Source organism: Thermobia domestica, chromosome 3, assembly GCF_964235325.1.
Source record: "Thermobia domestica chromosome 3, izTheDome1.hap1.1, whole genome shotgun sequence".
Taxonomy (NCBI): domain Eukaryota; kingdom Metazoa; phylum Arthropoda; class Insecta; order Zygentoma; family Lepismatidae; genus Thermobia; species Thermobia domestica.
This window is the reverse complement of record NC_137456.1, coordinates 43,750,933-43,775,927: the sequence shown is the minus strand read 5'-3', so window position 1 is coordinate 43,775,927 and position 24,995 is coordinate 43,750,933. Positions and strand designations below refer to the sequence as shown.

General features: G+C 33.5%; 1 protein-coding gene across 1 annotated transcript in view; it reads right to left on the bottom strand.

Moving 5' to 3' along the window:
• LOC145680335 (fatty acid synthase-like) overlaps window positions 1–24,995 on the bottom strand; it is a 114,362-nt gene that overhangs the window by 57,745 nt on the left and 31,622 nt on the right. The window contains exons 9-16 of the mRNA XM_081750722.1: window positions 24,418–24,651; window positions 23,828–24,017; window positions 20,202–20,431; window positions 17,302–17,606; window positions 12,000–12,144; window positions 9,348–9,464; window positions 5,539–5,647; window positions 3,079–3,336 (exon numbers count right to left, since the gene is read on the bottom strand). Of these exons, the coding sequence (XP_081606848.1) occupies window positions 3,079–3,336; window positions 5,539–5,647; window positions 9,348–9,464; window positions 12,000–12,144; window positions 17,302–17,606; window positions 20,202–20,431; window positions 23,828–24,017; window positions 24,418–24,651 (1,588 nt within the window). The remainder of the gene's footprint in view (window positions 1–3,078; window positions 3,337–5,538; window positions 5,648–9,347; window positions 9,465–11,999; window positions 12,145–17,301; window positions 17,607–20,201; window positions 20,432–23,827; window positions 24,018–24,417; window positions 24,652–24,995) is intronic.

The following is a 24,995-nucleotide window of genomic DNA, read 5'->3' as shown; positions in this document are numbered from 1 at the left end:
TACTTAAATCCTCTTTCTGCTTTAGGAAGTAGTCCTATAATATTACTCATGTTAGGAAAATGCATGTGCACATATATAAAATGGAAGGAAAAAAGTAATAGAAAAGTGCTCAAAATCAGGGAAAAGCAGGGTTTGTTTTTGAAAATTTTCTTACGTTTCGCGGCTGGTCAGGGAACCTCACTCATATGTACTGGGGCGCCGTCATATACTCTCGACCCGGGCGCTGATTTTTGTAGGTAGTCCAAATTGATTACTCAGGTAACCTTACTTTTTTTTTTTTTTTTCTAGTTGTAGAAAAGTCCAGAACGTTGCTTTTGTTAAATGAAGTTGCACGACAAGTAAAAGTTTCTTTGTAACTACACACTGTTTGTGTTATTGTAGCTGTGTTTAAAACATAAACTAATAAAAATAGTAAATAATTTTCACATTATAAAAGCTTGATGGGGAATATATTTGTATCAGTTTCATCTTAATGGGTGACATGGTTCTCGAGTAACACCAACTTCCATGTTAAGAAGAAAGTTCATTTTGTCGATGATCTCAAAAGCTAAGCATCAGAATTTGCCCGCAACATGTCATTTTGTTTAATTTGATGAAATTTATCAATTGATGAATTGACAATCTTTTTCCATTAACTGCTGCTTATAATATTGTAGTGTTCCTTGAATATACAAACTAAAATAAGGAACACACATTTAAAAATTATATGATTTTTTTTTAAAAATTCAAAGTTTATGTATTCACCTCTCTTCCAAGACGAAATTTAGTTCGTCCAGTATATTCGTTATCTCAAATTCTTCTGGCAGCGAAGTGGAGAAGTAAATTTGAGTTTCTAAAAACTCTCTGTGAGCAAGTTCGCTATATTGACAGTTTTTGGAAATATAGAGTAATACAGGGTGTTTCAAAACTACACCGACAACGTTTGGGAGGTGATTCCTGACACCAAGATAAGACAAAAAAGTATAGACCAACCTGGGTGCACAAATGATTCCTTTCGGAGTTATAGACTGCCGAAAGCATGAAAAAATGAATTTTAAAGATCCATAGCTCCAAAACCGTGGGACCTACCGTAGTCGACTCAGGATTTTACTTAGGAACTAGTATGTGCCCTATCCAAATATCCATGTTTCAGAATCCTGCGATACTTCCGCAACAATTTTTATAGAGATAGTTAGTGAGTACTTCCAATTTAAATGCCCGTAGCCAAACTCCCTCTATAAAAATAGTTGCGTAAGTAACTTAAGATTCTGAAACATGGATTTTTGGATAAGGAATAGACTCCTACTAGTTCCTAAGTGAAGTCTTGACCCGACTACCGTAGGTCCCATAGTTTTGGAGCTATGGTATTTTGAAACACCTTGTATATTTGTATACTTAATTTGTTTCAAGAACAACACAGAATGTATCTAAAGTTTCCACAGTTATTTGCTTACTTGATGCAATATCTGCTCATGTACCTTTCAGAAGCTTAAAACATAAAACTCTATTTTACCCCGTGCCTTTAAGATTAACTTGCAAAAGCACTTTCATAGTTAGAATGAAGGACCGTTACAATGAAACCAGTACTCATCTTAACATTGATATAGGAGGATAGTCACTATAGTAAAAATTATAATCCCATTGCCATAATATTAAAGTAAGGTTTCTTCCTTAGCTTGTAGAAATAAAATTTTAATTTTTACCATAAAAAAATTACTTTTCTGAAGCACTGTTACTGCCGTATTCTTTGTGTACGAAATAGATTGTTTTGTATTGCTGTTTGTTATACACTATATAAATTATATTTATATTTTTCTACTATTTTGTTGCATCTAGATTCTTGGAGATAGAACTCCGATTCAGACGAAGTTATAGTGTGTATATATATATATATATATATATATATATATATATATATATATATATATATATATATATATATAAAGAAAAATTAAAATAAAACATGCAGTATCCAACCAATTTTCTCCTGACAGATGATGTTATGAATTGAATGATTGACACTCTTCTTTTTCTTCTTCTTTTCTTCTTCTTTGTCCCGAAGCGACGGTGAAAATTGTCAGCAAGGTGGAACTAGTTCTTGTTAGGAGGTAGGCTCAAATTTAATTTAATTTTCTTTAATCTAATAAAAATGGATTTTAACTTGGATTTTAATATTAAAAAGTTTTTTTTTTGATAATTTTGTTTTCTCCACTGCATGTAAAATTTTACTATCAACAGCAAAATTCACTAAGACTCTATACCCTGTATTTGTCTGTGAATGATGAAACTTCTACATAAAATGTCCTTTAATGTAATGATACAAAAAAGTTAATTTAAGATGTTGATTGATATTTAAGCAAGGAATTTACATTATATGATACGGTAATATACACTTCGAAATAAATAATGTGTATATTACTATGTTGCAGGCTACAATATATTTTATACATTTCTTTTAAGATAATCTCGTACATACACTTACTGGAACTTGAGGAACGGATGCAAATTTGTAATGTACGTAGTGTACTAACTTCCAGAACAGAACATGGTAGTGCACTCTGTGTTGTGCTACGTCCCATTGGATTTGTTTATCATAGCTTCCAGTTAGAAAGCGAACACGACCTGCTCACACTCACTGAAGCAATTTACTACACAATACTCTGTTGGAATAAAGTTCATGTACATGGCTTATTGATCAGTCATGCAATATGTTCTTCCATTCAAACTTCGCGTAACTAGAAAGTGTAATTTTTTTTAATAAATACTGGACTTGTCTCTTGGTGGGCATTGTAGTGTATTTCTGCTTTTAATTTAGTTCTATTTCCGAATCTATTAAGAGGATTCCACATAGACTGTGAGCAAAAGTATCGTAAATTAACTTTTATTCCTTTCAATCTAACATGAGACAGATCGTACTTCGTCTCTTTATACTCATACACCTAGGTTTCAGTTATTGATAGGCTTGAGAAACGCTAATAAAAATTCAATGCTAGATCCTATGCCTTATTTAATATTGTTCTACTTGTCTAAATTTTTTGTCCTAACCAATACTCGCTTCTAAGATGAAATTGGTAGTCAAAATAGCAACAGAGTACTGACCTCTGCTATCTGTTTCGACAATTCCTTGGAAGAGTCCGTCATATTCGTATCCTCTTAGTCGCAGTTCTTTGTAAATGTCGCTTGATTTCAATGGCAGATACTCTTTGACTGGTAACTGAGTGGGTGGCGGTAAATCGAGCATTTCCTTGTCGGCATCCTCTGGCATATAGATTCTTCCTGTCACAGCTACTGAGCCACTTTCACTGATCTCAAATGCTCCAGTCGAATCCAGTATGCTGATTTGGAACTGAACAACAGCTGCAATTGATATGATATTTAAACAAATTAAACTGATTTGAAATTGAATGATAGCTACAATTGATTACAATTGATATTTCAATAAATTAAATTGATTTGAAACTAAATGACAGCTGCAATTGAAATTTTTATAAATTAAATTGATTTGGAACTGGTCGACAGAACCGAAGCAAATTTTGGTAATAATAACAAGTACACAAAATTTTATACAAAATCATGGTATGCCAACATTCAGAGTTAGTGTCGATTCATAATGACGATTGATTGTTGATTTACAGTAAATTACACACTCCCTCTCTCAATATTTGTATTTTTTTATTATTAAACTAAGTGGTTTAAAAATGTTTTGAGAAATACTTTATTACTTATACAGAGTGGTTGTAAATTCCATACCTACTTTTAACTTAGATTATCCTAGAAACTAGTATCAGTATTAGTTGGCGTGTAACACTATTTACTAATGCGAGGTTTACTATTTGTGATTTCAGAAGTTGATTCAGTGAAAACTACAAAATGGTTGGTGTACAGCGTAGAAGACAGAGCTAAGATTGTCGCCATATATGAAATTCGAAGGTCGGTATTGCAAGTGCAAAGATGGTGGAGGCAAGAGCGAGGTAGGAATGCAACACTTAACCCCAAGACAATAAAAAGACTGTCATAAGAAATTAATGACAACTGGTAGCTTCGCCCCACTGCATCTCATATAGCCTCGCTGCTGAACGGGACGATGAACTCAAAAATCTAATAAAAAAAAGTCCCACTACGCAATTCCAGGGAAAGCATAGCTTGATGATAATTTCCCTGACAGATGAATTGGCTGCTAGGGACTAACAAAGTGGACTGCATGCAGCCCCCTATTTAACCCTATGCGACTTATTCCTTTAGGACAAGGCTAAAGAACAAGTGAGCAAGTTAAAACCAAGGGATAATAACAGTCTTGAACAAAATATCCGTGACGCGTTTGCAAATGTTCCAGTTGAGATGCTAAGAAGAGAAGTGGATTCTGTTCCTAAAAGATTCCAGAAGTGAGTGGAAAATGCGGGTGCATACGTTGAAATATAGCTTCATAACCAAATGGTAAACCCTAATAATGTATTTAATGGAAATAAAATCGTAATCAGTTGTTTAAGTTTCGAAATAATTAATATTACAAAAGGTACTGACTTTACAACCATCCTGTAGAAGACATACAAAAGATGTAACGGTTTCCTGTTTCAGTTTTACATCCAAAGAAGCTGAGGGCCCAATGGAAGTTAAGTCTTATCAACTGAAATATTGTCTAGAATATGAATAGAATGCATTTTATAATCAGATAATTGTAACATTTTTCAGATTATGACAATTGTTACATTTTTCCGCTCAAATACTACACACAAAGTAAGAAAAAAAATGTTTAGTACAAAATATTGCATTTGTTGCTGTATGTGCACTTTTCCCGAGCGGAAAAAATTTTTGAAATATTAATACTGGTAATAGGAGGTCTTTGTGATGGATTATTATCATTAGGGCCCGGAAGTTGAGGAAAAATCCTCTTTTTTTACGAGTGTCCGAAGACAAGGCTTAACATAATATATGTTCATTTTGGGTCATTGTAGGCCAGAAAATGGTGGATTTTATTTGTTCTTTTTTTTTTGCCTTTTTCGGTGTTTTCTTGTTTATTGGTCTTTTTAAAAGATTTTTATAGATCTTAACTTTTTTTTTTTTCAATTCATCTTTCGACATTAACTCGAATCACCCACCACCTCTTAAACATCTTTTCTTTAGTAAAGAAAATTCAAAAGATAAGACATCCTTCAACGACTGGACTGGTAAGACCAGATCTGCAACAATCACAAGTCAGATAAGGAGGTGTAACAATGTTCTCCAGCAAAGAGAGGGGAGGGGGAGGTTGAGGAAGATTTCTTATTTTAGTTTGTACTCTAGTTTGTGGAAGGACAGACCATTAACCTACCAGAAGCTTGTATTTCTTGAGCATTATATTCATTAAATAATAATAATAATTAAATTGGGTTTTATTTTTACGTCTTTTTTTCTATTTTTTTTAAAGCTATCTTTAGGTCCTTTTATAGGTCCTGTTTTTAAGTCTTCAACTTCCGAGCCCTAATCATCATATGTCACTTTACATCAGAAAACAAATGTGCCACACAACATTATTGGGGTACAAGCGGAGCGCAAATGTGGTTAAATTTAAACAATAATCACCTTCTTTATTCATGATAGTTGCTCTGCTAAACTTGACATTTTCGAATACCACATCAATTTCATCAAAGCTTGTTCGATTCAATCTTGCAAACGCTTTCCAAGCAAGTAGCTGTAATAAAAGAAAAAAAAAAAATGAAAAGTTATTTTTGTTTCAAAAGTAGCAGTATTGGGACAAGTACGAGCCTGTCCCTCTATAAAAATACTTATCTTTGTATAGGCAAGATTCTACACGTACTGCATATTTTTCTAATACCTTAATAGATAGTATATAGTAGTAATAGATAGTAGATAAGTCCAGGTGAAGTATCTAAAGTATTTACTAGGTACTTTCCAGGTCTTCGTATGAAAATTGAAACGCAAATCAAACATTTACAGGGTGACCAATATACATTGCAACCCGGAGTTTGGGATAGTAGAACTTTTGAACCGGAAGCGATGCACAAATAATAGTTATACCACATGAAGCCTTTTTCATGCATATATATTTTTAAACTAGGAAGCAACGATTAAAGTGCACTAGAAACCACACAGTGTTGACAGATGTAACCAAAGGTGTTATTTTCTTATTTTAACGAAACACGTAGTAATTGACTTATAACTCATAGGTGCGGGTGTTCTCTCGTTAATTTTCAGTTTGTTTAGTTGAAGTAGGTTGGAAACTATGGAGGCGGAAAAAAAAAATAATTTTTCATTTCCACCGATAACCAATCGGATCAGGCCTCTGTAAGGGGTAATTAGGGAAATCGTTGTTTTCATAAATTAACACTCTGAATTGACACTGCTGATGTTTCAATGCATCAAAAGATGTGTGAAGGATCCATCTACATTATGCAATTCCTGAAAACAACGATTCATTGTTTTGTTCAAAGTCTCTTTTTCATCGTTTTCAGGAATTACATAATGTAGATGGATTCTTCACACATCTTTTGATGCATTGAAACATCAGCAGTGTTGCCAATTCAGAGTGTTAATTTATGAAAACAACGATTTCCCTAATTACCCCTTACAGAGGCCTGATCCGATTGGTTCTCGGTGGAAATGAAAAATTCTTTTTTTTCATAGTTTTCAAGCTACTCTAACTAAACAAATTGAAAATTAACGACAGAATATCCATACCTATGAGTTATGAGTCAATTGATACGTATTTTGTTAAAAAAAAAAAAAAAAAACTTCGGTCACATCTGACAACCCTGTGTGATTCGTAGTGCACTTAAAAATATATGCATGAAGAAGGCTTCATTTGGAATAACAATTATTTGTATATCGCTTCCGGTTCAAAAGTTCTGCTATCCACAACTCCGGGTTGCATTGTATTGGACATCCTATATTTAAAATATATATATATATAATACATACAGTATATTTTCTATAGTACATAATAAATCAATAAATTCTTATCATTATGGTTGAATTAAGCGTGACTTTTCAGTACGGAAGTTGTGTAAGACGTGGGCATAGAGGATAACTTGAAATCCGAACCACACGAGCTTCCATCGGCAATTGAACTCGGTTTTCCCGCGCCAAAGGCGCATACGGTAACCTAACAGTACTATTATCAATACTCTTAATTTTAGCTTGCTTACTTCCGTCTAATTCTTTTACAACATACGGCAAACGACACTGGTTTAAATTTTAACAATTGACTGTATAGTCAGCGACAAAATTTCTTTCCGTTTGATGAAATTAGTTTCGTAAATAACTTCAGAATGGAAGGGCAATTTGAGTAGAGTTTCCAGTAAATTAAAAAGAATATAATATTCTGTACCTTCCAGCCATAAAACCGTTATTCCCAAAATAAATTTTACCAAACGGAAAGAACTTTTGTCACTGACTGTACATAAGAAAGTGAAATAAACTAATAAAATCCAAGTTAATTCTGTTGTTTACTTTTATCGTTATTTGACTTTCATACCAATTATAACAAATCATATTTATATTATAGTTTATGTTTAAAAACGTACCTAAAACACCTACAATATACAGTAGAAAATACAATATTGAAGGAATTTTAATCACACTTCTTGTGTAAACTATGAATTAACAATCCTGCAACAACATTGCAGTTCACAAAGCACATAGCTATATATCATCATCTCGGTACGCTTGTAGAGTCTTTTGCACAACAGAACATAACGCAGGCTAGTGCTGGTTGATACGTGTTTGAGTGAAATTTTAAAATATGTTTTAATTAACATTTTATAGACTTACACTTCGTTTACTCGTATATCGCTGATTGGAATTTAATCAACAGAAATGTCTTTCATTGTGACTAAAGGCGTTTCTTCTGTAAACTTCACAAAATCGTGCTCAGACAGTTGACTTCAGGGCCAAATGTTGTTCATCATCATAATACTTCTTTATTTATATCTCTGTTATGAGGTATGTCATATGGGGCAGGATAAATTATCTGTTTCACTGGTTACACTTAAAATTTATTCTAATTTTGATTTGTACACTGAACATGTATAATTGTCGTTACAACGAATTATTTTATTTTTTTGTGTGTTTGATATAAAGTTCATTATTCTAATCATAATCATCCATCATAGGTATTCTGCCATTATTGGTATTCTGCCATTATTGGCAGGTCCCTTGCCACAACTGAGAATCTTCCATGCTCTACGATCTTCCGCTAAGCTCTTCGTCTTCATGTACAATTTTTCTGTTTTGATATCGTCCATTAATTGCAGTTTCTTTCGCCCCCTCCCTCTCTTTCCTGCCACCATATCTTCTATAAAATTTCTCATGATACAGTTCCTTCTTAACCATTGTTCCAACCCGTTTTCTTTTTTCAATAATATCTGAAATTATTTTCTCTCCCACCATTTCTAACACCCTCTTATTCGTTTTCTGCTTGACCCAGTTAATTCTTTCTATTCTTCCCCATACCCACATTTCGAAAGCTTCTGCCTTTACTGATTCCGAGCGTGCTAGCTGTGTGTTTTGATTTGAAGAATCCAAGTCTGCGATAACTATGCAATGTAATTTGTTTACAAAGTATGGTAAAGTTCCTGATAAAGGCCTACTATTTTTCAGTTACGTAAGTGTTTTATTGAAGCGGGATGTTCGGTAAGACACAACAAATCTTCAGGTCGTCTCCGTACGTCTGAAGAAATTGTAGAGCACGTGAGACAAAGCTTTGTGAGCTTTATAGAGGTAGTTAGTGAGTACTTCAGATTATATGCCCGTAACCAAAACTGCCTGTACAAAAATTGTTGCGTGAGTACCTTAGGATTCTGAAACATGAATTTTTAGATAGAGCACATATTAGTTCATAAATAAAGTTTTGACCCGACTACGGTAGGTCCCATAGTTTTGGAGCAATGACCTTTAAAGTTCATTTTTTCATGTTTTCGGCAGCCTATAACTCCGAAAGGAAGCATTTGTGCACCCAGGTTGGTCTATACTTTTTGTCTTATTTTGGTGTCAGGAATCACTTCCCAAACATTGTCGGTGTTGTTTTGAAACACTCTGTATATAATGCTAATATAGGAATATGTATAACCAAAAGAGGTGAGCTCTACTAGGACCCACTCTGCGCTTTACGAAGGCACCTGAGAAAGAGGTCATATTCGATCTTGTCTCAGTAATTCTACGTGTTTGTAATTACGCTTTTTGTTATTATTACTGATTTTCTTCTTATATAATGGTTATATTTCTTGTAGTATTATATATTAATTAGTTACTTACATATTGGAGAAATCATAGTCATAATCTTTTGGTTTTAAAATTATATAATGTATTTGTAATGATTCAGAAATCATGAACGAATCATACTCACACACGCTAACTTTCATTCCTATACTTACCAAATAACCAGTAGCTGGGAACAAAATTCTGCCATCAATAGTGTGACCAATAAGGTATTCATCCTGTTCAGATCCAAGATTTATTTTGACAACAGAGTCTCCGCCAGTAGTATGAGCCTAGAGTGATAAAACAAATCAATATTTACTATTTATTTCTTTTCATTGCCAAAGAGAATCACGCCATTTATAGGTGGTATATATACACATAGGTTACCTACATCTACGAAAGACAATATGAATTCTGAAATGAGTCATGATCGAAATCCTGTCATTATATCCATTAGAAAAAGAAACTGTAATCAAAGTAAATTGATATAGTAGGATAAATTTGTATACTGTGCATAGTATCAATGGTACTGCCATCTAGCGGTTTGAGTCGTTTGACTGTAAATTAGTCGTGTGATTGGACACAGCAATATCATTGTAAAGTAAAACAATAAATTTTATTGGCTTAATTTAACAAAGGAATCCATTCATCTTCAAGCGTTTCATTTAGGAGAGAAGAATATATATATATATGCAGGATGTTATAAAAATTTGTCACAATATTTTGAGAACAAATTCCTCACATCAAAATAAGAAAAAAGTTCATACGGACCTGTGGTCGGAAGTGCATAGTTTTGTAGTTAGAGGGTACCGAAAACGAGAAAAAATGAACTTTAAAGGTCTATAGTTTCACTACTATAGGACCAATCGTAGTCGGGTCAAGACATCACTGAGGAGCTAGTATGCGAACTGTCCGAATCTTTCAGAACCTCCGGTAATTGCACAATCATTTTTAGAGAGGGTGCTTAGGAGTACTTGATTATTCTCCACCTACCTCTCTAAAAATTGGTGTGCAAGTACTGGAGCATTCTTAAACATGGATGTTTGGATAGTTCACATACCAGTTCCTCAGTGATGTCTTGACCTGACTACGATAGGTCCCATAGTAGTGAAGCTATATGAACTTTTAAAGTTCACTTGTTTGATGTTTTAGGCACCCTATAATTCCGGAACTATTTACTTTTGAGCATAGATCCACATGAACTTTTTTTCTTATTTTGATGTGAGCAATGTGGCCCCAAAATATTGTGACACATTTTTTGTAACACCCTGTATTTGAAGAGACAATAAAATTTATTTATGTTCTTATTAAGATTAGCCGTTTGCACTATACAGGCAATAACTTAGCTTGATCCAGTGACTAAGGAGATGAAGATTGAAGATGTATCTTATACCCCATTATTAATCTGGCGAATATAGTGAATGGTAGAGTACTTCACATTCTCACCACGCGAGAAGATTCTTCACATACGCCGTTAATGTGGCGTCATGATCCTGCCATCTAGCGGATTCTCTGAAAGAGTACTTGGAAGAGACTCCAGATGTCTTCTGATCTTTATATATAATTATTATTGTATATGTGTGCTTTGTACTGTTGTAACACCTCACTATTTTATTTGTTAGAATAGATTAATTACTTATGTAGACTGTTGTACTATTATCAGATTCTATCTGTTGTTGCCAGGGCTGGCGATAGACAATTTGCCGCCCCACTCAATGGCAACATTTCCCGCAATCTTTTCTTCAGAAAGAACAAATCTTAAAAGCCATGATTTTCAGTACGCTACTTCATCATGAACGACGAAGGGAAGGGAGAGAGTCTTGCACTCAGAAAGGCCTAAACACTACAAATACAATCTCGTTGTGTTTGTTTCTTTTTCTTTAAATCATAACCTATTATGTTAGTGAAAGATCAAGCAAACACATCTGTAGAGGAAAGATGGTGATCCTTTTTACAGAATTCAATATCGAGTTTCAATCCCAATATATCAGTTTGCAATTCCAGTGCAACTAGCTCTTTTATTTTTATTTTTTTATTTTTTCTACATCTGTTATTTTTTTTTAAAAAAAAACTTGTTTCCACCTTTAGTGATAAGTAACTTAGTTGTGACATAGACAAGACTGTTTTTTATATCAAAACTGTGATAACTAACTAAATAGAACAGATGTTTGCTACTGTTTGAGAATTGAGTTCTTGCATTCGACAACAATCAAGCAATTGATGCTGGAATTTCTTTGATCATTTGTTTTAGCACTGTTCATGTGACCTTAAACTAATGTTACCTAAACATGATTTATGAATGTAGTATTCAAATAAAAGGTCAGCTTAGTAAATTTAACTATACCATCATCATGAAGACTGTTTTCAACAAGAAATGTTTATTTTAAATAATATAGTTATGACAGATTTTGCCGCCCCTCGGAACTTACCACCCCGTGCAACTTCACGTGTTGCAGGTATGGTAGAGCCGGCCCCGGTTGTTGCTTATTTTTTTTCTAACAGTGAAACGTGTACTCTTAATATTGACGTCCATAATCCTAACAGTAACACACATACTACTTGAACCTGAACTTGTGAACAACAAAAGTTGTGTAGATTTTGAGGGGCAAATGAAAAAATAAATAAATAAATAAATAAATAAACTCCTCACTTGACATTTCATATCCTTAACATAACGCAAAATAGAAACTATGTAATTGAAGAAAAAAAGTTGAAAATTCTCCTCAACTTAAAAAGTCGATCAAATAAATATCATGCTGAATGTAATTACATGATACAAATTGTAATCAAATGCACTGAAAAATAAATTTGTGCCACTAACTTACCTTTCCTACAAAACATGGAACACTCCACTGTGTAGAATGATCCCATCGAATTAATGGAGAGATCATTCGAGTGCCTCTGCTAACTGGGAAGTTGACTTTCGGATAGAAATTTGAAATTTGTGGTTGAAGTCCTGCATTGTACATTCTGTAAAAGTAAAGTTAGGAACATGATGACAAAAGTTTAAAAAAAAAAAAAAAAAAAAAAAAAAAAAAAAAAAAGAATATGTGTATATAACATACGTGTCTCAAAAGTTCCCTGACATAGGGTAACTCTGTTGTTATTAGAGTTACAACAAAATGTAAGAGGGGAAACCGTCTCTAAATATGATGTTTTCAATCTAAAGTGAAGGAATTTCTTTAAATCGGACGAGCCGTCTGGGCTGTATACTCTTCATGCGCCCAATGTAAAATGAAAATTCAACGTTGCTATTTATCTGGAGCCACAGCGTAAGTGAATGAAGTTACTGTCATTTACGCTAACGTGTCGATGACCAGCCCTCATTTGAAACATGCCTCCATTCACCATACTATTACAAAGTTTATCCACCTCCCGGTAAATGGCAATGTTACATTTTCATTTAACATTAGGGACGTAAAGAGTGTATAGCCCAAACAGCTCGTCCAATTAAAAAAAAAAATCATTCACTTTAGATTGGAAACATTACATTTAGAGACAGTTTTCCCTCTTACATTTTTGTTGTAACTCTGATAAAAACAGAGTTACCCTTGTCAGTGGACTTTTGAGACACCCTGCATATATATATATATATATATATATATATATATATATATATATATATATACGATATTTCTCTTATGCTAATATTATATATATATTATATATGTGATACAGATTACTTTTCACTGTTTTTCAACAATATATTTATTATCTATTTTATAACCTACTTGCCGAATGCCCGTTCTTCATTCAGGGAAAATAGGTTTGTGGGAAATATTTGAAATATGTATATGCAACTCCAACCCCATCCCAGGATGCGTATATCAATCGAAATGAAATAGTAACAGTCTAGCTCAACTCAAATGATAAACGAAAATGTCACTCATTTCCTCGCTGTCTAACCGCTTCCGTGTGCTTTCCTCTTCTTTTGCTGCTCAAAGTCTGTCGGTGGACACAGCATCTCTGGATTTCCTCCTTAAATTTTGTTCATGAAATTTTCGGAATTTTCTACGGAGTTCTATTCGTTCTAATCAACTAAACTTAGGTTTAAATGTTATAGAAACTACAGGTTCTACAGCCATAGTTGTAAGGTATTTTTCCAAGATATGACAATGTCACCCATTAAACATTTCGCTTCTGATCTAATCTTGTAATATTTACAAAACCTGAAAGGAAGCGCTTACTTGAATTTAATATCTTGAGCCTCGTTAATTTCAGCCGCAAGCAATAGAATAACCTCAATACTAAGCAATGGAGATGATAGAAAAATAAAAAAGACAGAAAAATACACCATATTTTAAACAAAATAATAATAATAATAATAATAATAATAATAATAATAATAATAATAATAATAATAATAATAAAACCGCTATATTATGAACATTTCAAAATGTTACACCACGTTGTATCAAATTCGAAGTTTCGGATTCCTGGTGGAGCATCGGACATATTACAGAGGTTGAAATCCCACTTTAAACTTTAGGTCTGGTCCTTAACGCAAATATCTGTATATCTAATAACTTTTAGGTAGGGTTCACATATGCTTTATGAGATTCTTCCGTATTACGAGGCTGTGTCCCGACATTTCGACAAAATTCTTCAAAACGCAGAATTGTCTCGTAATTATTAGATTTGTTTTTAACAATTTCATTTTTACATTTAAACATATTGTGCGACCAATCAATAGTTTATTGTTATGCACATTAAATGAATATTAGTAAGTTACTCAAAACAATAACAATTTATTTTGTATTGCTACTTAAAGAGTACTAATGGACTGTATAGATTTAAGTAATTACGTATTAAAATGAAGAAAACTCAACACACAAACACCGAAAGGTTCTGCACATGAGGCTTCTGCAAGAAAGCACAACTCAATGCGGAAGGTGCCTAACGATTTTTGAAAAGAAAGACAAGAGACCGCCAAAGTAAGAGGATACAGACAGGGCAGAATGACCCAAACAATATAATTACCAAGAAATTGATGGCTCTCATTTTAAAAATATCACACAAATGGGCTTGGCAGAATTGTTACATTACGAGAATAGGGTAACGCGGTATAGCGAACGCGGTAATAACTGCTTAATTGATATCACATGATTTTTTTTTATTATTATATTTCATGTGGCTTCAAAATGGCGAAGGGAAAGTATGTTCTCATAGAAAAATTAAGAACTAAATCTCATTTTAATATACCACGTGTCCCGTACTATTCAAACCCCAAAGTGTATTTTCTTTTAGTTGAACCCTCCAGCAATTTTGTTTATCCTTATAGAAAATAAATTTATTGTTTGAGCTCAAAATCTGTGGAGAATTGTGGAGTAAAAGTGGTTAAGATCCACTTAAATTAAAAGTTTATTAATATACGTAATATGGTAAGAAATTAACTTTGGTTAAAAAAAAAGGAAAGAAACTCGAATTTAATTCGTTACGGTGTATATTTTCTTCAAGATTTTCCAATCATCTCTATTGTTAAAATTCGAAACTGGCTAAGGACCAATTGGAATTGTTATGTCCTGATACTGGCCCTAACATTTTGTCCTTATTTATTAATTGTAATTTATTAGTGTTCAAAGATGTAGTTGATGATTTAATCTGTTCATGTTAAGCAATTTTATAATGTTTATTGTTTGTTTCATTTGTCTAAAGTTGGAACTTTAGATTTAATTTTAATAAGTTCTCATATTATATATCTGTACCGAGCAACTAAGAATTATGATAAAAATATTGATTTTAATCGTCAGAAGAATTAGAAGATTTTAGATTTTGAAAATATAATAAAAAAAAGAAGTGAAAGTTTCTGATTAAATCTTCTGATCATTTAGGATAATTCACAACTCGTGCTTCTTTCTCGTCATCATCATCATCATCCTTCATAACATTTTATACTATTTTTTTCTGATTCAGCATCTGGTAACCTGGATTAAACTCGCCCATGTTTAGCAACTGCTCGATTCAGTTGTTCGAAACCAGAAAACTATGATTCGCTACAAGCGTTGATCGAAACTGACGTTTGAAGCTGCGCTTGCGCACGAATTATTAAGACTGTGGCCGAGATTTCGACCTGAACAAGCGGTAATGATGGCCCTGTTATTCTATGTACGAACTACTACTATATTTCAATCACATTTTTAAAAATCTGCTAGAAGTTTTGCCTCACCAATTTCATTCTCGCAGATACACTTGCTAAATTAATCAAATTCTGTTCGTTAAATTTGATTCGAGGACTGTTATATTGTACATAATAGAAGGTAAAATATTGAAAGAAAGAAAGCTAGAATTGATAGTTTATATTAAAAAAACTCACTTTTATGCTAAAACGAAGAGATTACGAGAAGAGAGTTTTGTATGGAAGCTTGTTATTAGCTACAACTGACCTGGCAGTAATGACAGAATACTTACAATGACAACAATGATTGGCATTTACTTCCCAATACTCGAGAGTGATGACAGCATACTTACAATGACAACAATGATTGACACTTATTTTCCAATACTAGAGAGTAATAACAGAATACTTACAATGACAATAATGATTGACGTTTACTTTGCAATACTTGAAAGTAATGACCGAATACTTACAATAACAACAACGATTGACGCTTCGAGAGTAATGACAGAATACTTTTAATGACAATAACGATTGACACTTACTTTCCAACACTCGAAAGTAATGGCCGAATACTTACAATAACAACAACGATTTACGTTTACTTCTCAATACGCAAGAGTAACGATAGAATACTTTTAATGACAATAATGATTGACACTTTTCTAATACTCGAAAGTAATGGCCGAATACTTACAATAACAACAACGATTTACGTTTACTTCTCAATACGCAAGAGTAACGATAGAATACTTTTAATGACAATAATGATTGACACTTTTCTAATACTCGAAAGTAATGACCGAATACTTACAATAACAACAACGATTTACGTTTACTTCTCAATACGCAAGAGTAACGATAGAATACTTTTAATGACAATAATGATTGACACTTTTCTAATACTCGAAAGTAATGACCGAATACTTACAATAACAACAACGATTTACGTTTACTTCTCAATACGCAAGAGTAACGATAGAATACTTTTAATGACAATAATGATTGACACTTTTCTAATACTCGAAAGTAATGACCGAATACTTACAATAACAACAACGATTTACGTTTACTTCTCAATACGCAAGAGTAACGATAGAATACTTTTAATGACAATAATGATTGACACTTTTCTAATACTCGAAAGTAATGACCGAATACTTACAATAACAACAACGATTTACGTTTACTTCTCAATACGCAAGAGTAACGATAGAATACTTTTAATGACAATAATGATTGACACTTTTCTAATACTCGAAAGTAATGGCCGAATACTTACAATAACAACAACGATTTACGTTTACTTCTCAATACGCAAGAGTAACGATAGAATACTTTTAATGACAATAATGATTGACACTTTTCTAATACTCGAAAGTAATGACCGAATACTTACAATAACAACAACGATTTACGTTTACTTCTCAATACGCAAGAGTAACGATAGAATACTTTTAATGACAATAATGATTGACACTTTTCTAATACTCGAAAGTAATGACCGAATACTTACAATAACAACAACGATTTACGTTTACTTCTCAATACGCAAGAGTAACGATAGAATACTTTTAATGACAATAATGATTGACACTTTTCTAATACTCGAAAGTAATGACCGAATACTTACAATAACAACAACGATTTACGTTTACTTCTCAATACGCAAGAGTAACGATAGAATACTTTTAATGACAATAATGATTGACACTTTTCTAATACTCGAAAGTAATGACCGAATACTTACAATAACAACAACGATTTACGTTTACTTCTCAATACGCAAGAGTAACGATAGAATACTTTTAATGACAATAATGATTGACACTTTTCTAATACTTGAAAGTAATGACCGAATACTTACAATAACAACAACGATTGACGCTTACTTTTCAATACTCGAGAGTAATGATAGAATACTATTAATGACAACAACGATTGACATTTACTTTCCAACACTCGAAAGTAATGACCGAATACTTACAGTAATAATAACGATTGACACTTACTTTCCAACACTCGAAAGGAAAAACGCCGTGTTATTTGGATGTCCACGCTTCATTAAGGATATATTGATGCAAGTTTTCGGTAGCGACCGTTTCAAAATAGCTTGTAGGAGTCCATGAGGAGCAATCTCAACGACTACTGCATTTTCAGGAACATGTTTCAAAGCCTCGTGGAACAGAACTGGTGATAAGAAGTTGTTTGCATGGTATGCAGGCGATGACATTTGTCCCAGAGAAGAATTCCAGGCGGACTCAGGAACTGAAGTACTAATCCAGCGTCGGGAGCGTGGTTTAGGCTTCGGAATAATCTGAAACATAATAATAATAATAAAATCCAAATGGTAGTCAAGCATGTCAAAAGTTAAGAAAATTCAAAGACCCTGTCATGTCATATGAGTTTATGATGAACAACATCGTGCTCATGGCTATTCTCGACGTTCTTCTGTTTCCTCCTACGTTCTAATTTTACTAACTTTTTCATAATTATTCACTTTCATTAGTCATACGTCCTTTAGCTTACAAAGACATTAAATTATAGATTCCACTTTTTCAGAGCTTATAACAAATCATATTGGAATAGCTCTGAGCGGATTTGGTTAAAAATTGAAGTAATTTCAGAAAGAAATCAATACTAATACCTATGCTGTATTTAGTTAGATTTATTTAAGTAATTACAAACGACAAAATACGAGGGGTGTCCGAAAATAAGTTTCCCCAGGCGACTGTGGACAAAGGTGGGAATGTAAGACCAAACGTAGCATGTGATATTAAAGATCAGATGTACCTTTATTTTCGCATAAGTTCCACGTACATTGAGACATTTGTCCTAACGGTCTATAAGCTTCAAAAACCCTATCAGGAAATATTCAGGGTTCTGCATATGGAAGAAGCGTCGAACAGCATCTGTGACTTCAGCATTGCTTCCAGAGCGCCTGCCGCCGAGAGTCTTCTTCAAAGCCGGAAACAGATGGAAGTTACTGGAAGCGAGATCAGGACTGTATGGCGGATGGACAAGGCACTTGCTGCCGTTACTCACTGAATTGGCGACACCATCTCCGCACCATTTGTTTCGAAATTACACATCAGGCCCATAGGCTTCCACCAGGTGGTTATGGATTTCTACTCTCGATACGCCACGTGACCATTCATACCAGATAACCGCTCGCACTTCCTCCTTTGACCATGACGTCAAAACATACCTTCTCTCCATAGCTACCAGCTCAGACTGAGAGACTCGTCTCCGCTTTGCGCAGGCGCTGCGGCGGCGCCATCTGCAGGATTGCGGGCGAACGATACCCACTTGTGTCTGGGTGTGTTACGTGTGCTTTCTTATTTCCCTCATTGCTGTTCGCTTTTCTAAGGAAAACGAGAAAGGAAACTTATTTTCGGACTCTTTCTCGTATTTCTGTCTTTTCCTGTCATCGTCTTATCCTTAGCTCCTCCTCTCAGTTAACGATCCTACGCTTTAGTATCTTTAGCCATATAAAAGTTAGTAGTGGTTCTGCTTATATGAATGATTTTGCAACAGAATGTGGTAAATTATTCAATCAATAGATTAGCTAGTTAACCTATTATTGCCATCAAATTAAAACATTCTGAGAACTAATTAATGACGTGATAGGATGCATATCAATTAATCAGAAAAAATACATACCATAGTTACGCAGATATCAATTCAGTGCTTAGGATTCAATGACGAATTGTCGTCATTCTCAGTACGTGCTTTCGAGAACACCATACTGCTTGCAGAGCTATATACCGATTTATTACAAACGTTTGACCCGATTCTATAAATTGACAAAACTTTGCAGACGTATTGAAAAACTCAAAAGTTTTTTGCGTTGTAGATTCACTTGTGAATTTTTGCCACGAGAGCGCAGCAGTGAGGATTTATTGAAGACGACGACAGGCGCAGAGAAAGCTTAATTTGTGCTCAAGTTTCATTCACGTCAGTCTGTCCTAACAGTGCAACGACACGTCCGAACAAAGTTCAACAAAGATCCACCAACTGCCACGTACATATGGCGATGGAATCCACAGTTTACAACTTGAGGATGCTTCTGTAAGGAGAAATCAACTGGTCGGCCTACAGATTGAAAAACCGGTCCTGGTGGAGATAATGATCAGCAATTCTTGTCATGACCTCTACACTCTCCGGATCTAACACCATGCGATTTATTGGGAGGTGTTATGTGAACGATACAGTGTTTACGACTCATCAATTACCAAACCTAAATAAACTGAGACCTGGGACCTTGCATCAACAATGCTTTCCAACGGATTGATACGGACATGCTGCACCGAATGTGGGAAGAACTTGATTATCGACCTGATATTTGCAGAACTGCTAGGAGGGCACATATACAGCACTTGTAATATGTTACTAAAAAATCTTTTTGAGTTTCTCAATATGTCTGCAAAGTTTTGTGGGAATATGTCTAATAATAAAGCTACAGTGAATTTATGAAATCGGATCAATAATTTGTATTCATTACAGAAATAGTGTTAATAGATCTTGAAAATTACTACAAATATTTTGAATTTCTGCCCTTAGGCATCATTTTATCGGACAATGAAATCTCAACGCAGTAATTCAAGACCCATTAACACTTTTTCTATAATGAAGAAAACTAATCTGAATATGTAGTTCTACAAACAGTGTGATTATTTTAAGAAACGTGCACTGAGGATGACGACAATTGGTCGTTGAAACGTAAGCATTGAATTGTTATATGGGTGCTGTGGGTAGTACTTTTTCTGATTACATTCTGAAAACATTAATTGCATAATACTGGTAGTAATATAAAACTAAATAAAATTAAAGCAGTAACATAGTATCCAAGTAGAAGAAACTTTGCGATAAATATCACTAGAAACTCGGATTAGAAAACTAGAAATCTTACGTTTTCCAAACTTTTTCTGAAAACTGGTCCAGCATCTGCAATGTATTTACTGTGGAAAGCGAAGCCACAACTATTGACCTCTTTGGCAAAAATTCCTTCCTTTTGTAACTGAGCCACAAATTGACTAACTTTGTCTGATGGTCCCGAAATAGTGACGCTATCTGCAGAGTTATGGCAGGCAGGAACGACGTCCTCTGGAATACGTTTTTTTACTTCCTCCCAGGATAAACCTATAAATTAAATAAGAAATAATTTAGTAGAGAACTTGGAGAATTATTTGTAAGAAAATAAAGAATTAAAAATATTTTATTTAATAAATTCATATTTAACTATCAACAATAATATATATATATATATATATATATATATATATATATATATATATATATATATATATATATATATATATATATTCATATCGAAAGTAGGTAGTATATCTGAATTCTAGTTTGTAATCTCATATAACGCTTTTGATTACTATTTAAGTAACAATAATTATAATTAAGTATGACATCTTCTTGAAACATTACTTTTATTAGATCAATGTATCCTTCATCCGAGCTTGACCTTATCCGACTTTGTGGACATGTCCAAGGTCTGTAGCAAAAGAAATAGTTAGATTAACCCTTGCACTAGCAACAGAGGGAAAGGGGTACTTTGTACCATCACAGTATGTTTCTTGTAGTTACTTTTCTAATTGTTTCCTTAAAATTGTTAAAAAAATGTTATTGCACAACATGTTTAGCTAAAGAATATATCTTACGGTGGTGCAAATTCAATGTTAGTGTGTCTCATAAATTTGCTATTTTAAGTTGGTGGGCACAAAGTACCGCCCCGCCCCCCGTTGGTAGGAGATGTGACTGACATTTAGAAGTGTCACCCCTAGATGACAGCATAATAAATAGCCGTTAGTCCTATTTCGTGTACTGTTCACTTTAATCACTGTAGATTTTTGTAAGAGTTTCTATTTTTTTTTTTAAGAGATATATTAAATCTTAACAGGTGGGTACAAAATGACTCACCTTTGGTAGTCCACGTTACAAAAAAAAAAAAAAAAAAAAAAAAAAAAAAAAAAAAAAAAAAAAAAAAACTTAGATAGGACGATGATCAAGATAGAACATAATTGCTATTTTTAAAGAAAAGTTTGTGTATATATTTAAGAAATTAGTATGTATTTTTTAGTTTATCATCCCACTTCAGAATGTATTAGACATACTAACAAATGTACAAGTGTAATTGATTAAAATTGTTATCTTAAACCATGCAAAAACTACCGTAAGTGTTGTATGAATGAATTATATCGAAATTTTAATCTTCACTAATACATATGCTAAGTTAAGTCTATTCCATCCTGTTCTTTAACAGCAAATAATACTTGTTGTTCTGAAACCAAGCATTTTATTATTATTATTACTATTATTATTCCGCTATGAAAAAAAGGGATGTTTAAATGTTTGGAAACGATGATCAGAAATATGATTCTACATTCTGGTGCAAAAATAACGAGTATATAAATTGATATAATTTCTATAATGAGTTTCATCTTTTCCTCGGTTACATCTTTCCCTAAATTATTCTTCTTTTAATTAATTTAACGACGCAAATAGATCTGATAATGATAGGACCTTTCTATTTTAAGTATGCCCTCGGAAAATATATGAAACATACTTCGGCCCCACTCCCGTCGCCCTCTTAAGAAGGAAACTTTCTCTTTGCTTTGGGGAAGGAAGTGAATGAATGACCTCGGTTGTGTTGTCAGTTTGTCATTCGGTCGTCTGGTCTTTGAGAGTGAAAATCGTAGGCTACTTAGATTGGCTAACAAGACAGTGCACAGCGAAGCTCCTGAAATAATTCAATGTGGCAACCTTGTCCGCATCCGACTATTGAAGGATCTCTCCTACAACAACTTGTCCCTTCTGTTGCGACACAGGTATGGGAAAACCCATATCGGCAGCAGCGCTAGCAGGAGCACACTTGAAACAGAAAGTCTTTAGGATAAATTAATCGGAAATGAGCGGAAAAATTTTAGAAGTAATATTAGCCTGTTTATAAATGTAATTTATGTCAAAAAATGCTTTAAAAATATCTAGAAGTCAGGAAAGCTAACGCCTACTCCAAAATATTCCAAAGTTTAAGGAGAGTTAACGAGTTTCCTCTTCGAAAAACAATTACTCCTTCTTCTTCTTCTTTTTTTTCTTAACACACGATTATTCTATACTTTTTACATTTATTAACTCAATATCACTACTAATACAACCCTTGTATCTCATTGTATCTTTACATATGTAGATAACTTACTATATATTTGTTTCCTTTCTTAGCACATGCAAACTATTTTTTAATATCATGATACGAAACTGCTGTTGATTTTACAGACTTATTCAAATGACATATGAATGTGTGCAGTATCCTACAGTGATACATGTTACTGATATATTGTAAATTAAGAAAAGCAATCATATCTACAATCAATTGGACTGTTTGAATCATTCTTAAAATCAGATTATTTTAAGTTTCACACAATTTATTAATTTAGTTTCACAAAACTTTTAATCGTGTGTGTACATTCTCAGGGAAAGCATTTGTAAGTCAGCATATTCACCTTATCACTGAAATTGGCCAATAAATGAAAGACTAATGTTCCTTTCTTTCCACATGACATTCTTTTCTGCATTGGAAGGGTTTCTTAGTTGAATGAACCCTAGCTTCATTGCCCTCTTCCAACAAAACTATTGCAGACAAGTTTTAAGTGGTAGTCTTGGTGGATCTTACGTGTGAGTGACAAAGAACAAACAGTTGGAGAAGATTCAACTTCAGGCACTCGAAACTAAAGGTACCAAGGTTCAACGCCGCAGAAACAATTCATGAAGAGTGTCCAAGTCACCAACCAATGATTGACAACTAACTACTTCACAGTTCCATTCATCGCCCCCTGATTTGATGGGATTTCTGTCCAGACATCAATTCCATTTGGTCCCTTCAGTTTCCAGCCAGAAAGTGGGAAAAGGCAGAGAGGAGTCCATTTTTATCATTCCTCACGACGTCGAACTCAATGAGGACCAGGAATATCTGAGGCTAGTATTCATTCCTATTCTTTTAGTTAATCTCTTCTTTCCACCCTCTTTTACCTTCTACCCAAGCAAGTCTTTATTTTATCAATTTGAAATAACTGAGTCTTATTTATGCTAAAAGTATTTCTTTTATCACATAAACATTCCGTGTGACTCATCAGCTCTCATCCCTTCTTACATCCGTTTGTTTAAAATTTTACAGTAATTGAGTAATGAGTTACAGTCTAACATCTGAGCTATAGAACTGATGGCCGCACTAGCACAAATGAATTTTCATAATTTGTGCATTACTTGAGTTTAATTGGTCTCCAGTATTACCTCAGTCTACAGTCATTTATAGTTTGTTTTTTTTAATGAGTTTTTGACACTTACTGAAGTAGTAAGAACAAGATTATGGAAGAATAGGCTCTAAGATTAATTTTACGTGCTGAATAAATTTAAATAAATACAGCCACAATTTTTACGATAACCATAGAACTTTACTTTTAAATTGAACAACTTTCTCATTAATTATCAGTCTACTTGTAATTTTCTTTTAATTACCAGTCTACTGACCTACTGCTGCCATGGACCCTGGAGGCAATTTCGTATCAAGCACTGCGCGACCTCTGAGATAAGCAGCCATTACTGTTTGTTCCAGTGTGAAGCTTTCATCAGCATAAGCACAAGCTACCTCACCCGTCGAGTGACCAATAATACCATCTGGACGTATGCCAATTGAACGCAAAAGATCTATCAGCGATATCTAAAATTAAATAAATACACAATAGTAAATATTTGTTAATTTTTAGACCTTGTCGAATTAAAGCTTAGTATTGTGTATATTGAACATATTTATGATATTCTAGTTTTGATATGTAAGTTAAAGAAGGCTAGAAAAATTGGTTGCCATTAAAACAATAAAATGGAAAGAAATTAATTAATTAGGGATTAAAAAGATAAGAAGTTTTTCTATGATATAAAGAAAGCACATGAATACAACAGTAAAATTTCTATCCATTATTCATTCTATTAATTTTTCGAAGTTGTAACGATATGACTTCCCTCACGAACCACCTCTGCTAATGAGATATTGTTTTGTTTACTGGGGAAAATGAATGTGCGTTTTATGATAACTTAAATGTTAGTTTGATAATAAGCTTTACCTGAATAGAGGTCATGCAGACAAATGCATTCAGAATATTATCGAAAATATCATCTCCTTGATTAAACATGAGATCAAATAAATCAATTCCTTGCTTCTTCAGGACATCAGCACACTTTCTCATAGAACTGTCAAACACTTGGAATTGCATCATTTTCTTCCCCATGCCTGCCCACTGTGACCCCATGCCTGTCAGGATGTACCAAACAGGGGATTTTTCATCAGTGTTTGCTTTCTGAAACAGATGAAAACAAAATTAAAAATTGTTTGTGGAAAATTGATCTTTATTAAATAACGTCTGTGAAATAACCACTTTTGCACATTTCTTAAAATAGTTTAACTTTTTTAAAATTTTTTTTATACGTAGGATAGACTATGGGAGTAAAGGTTCAAAAGAGACTTTACAATTACAAAACAAGAAAAAAAGTTTTGAAATTTGTGGAAGAACTCAGGGAACAAATCATATTGATCATTCTACTTAGTGCACATATAAATTCCTTTTTGTCTTACTGTAACCACATTTTTAAATGCTGGTTGCAATTATCTACTGAGTAAATAGAAATAAGTTGTAAAATTTTG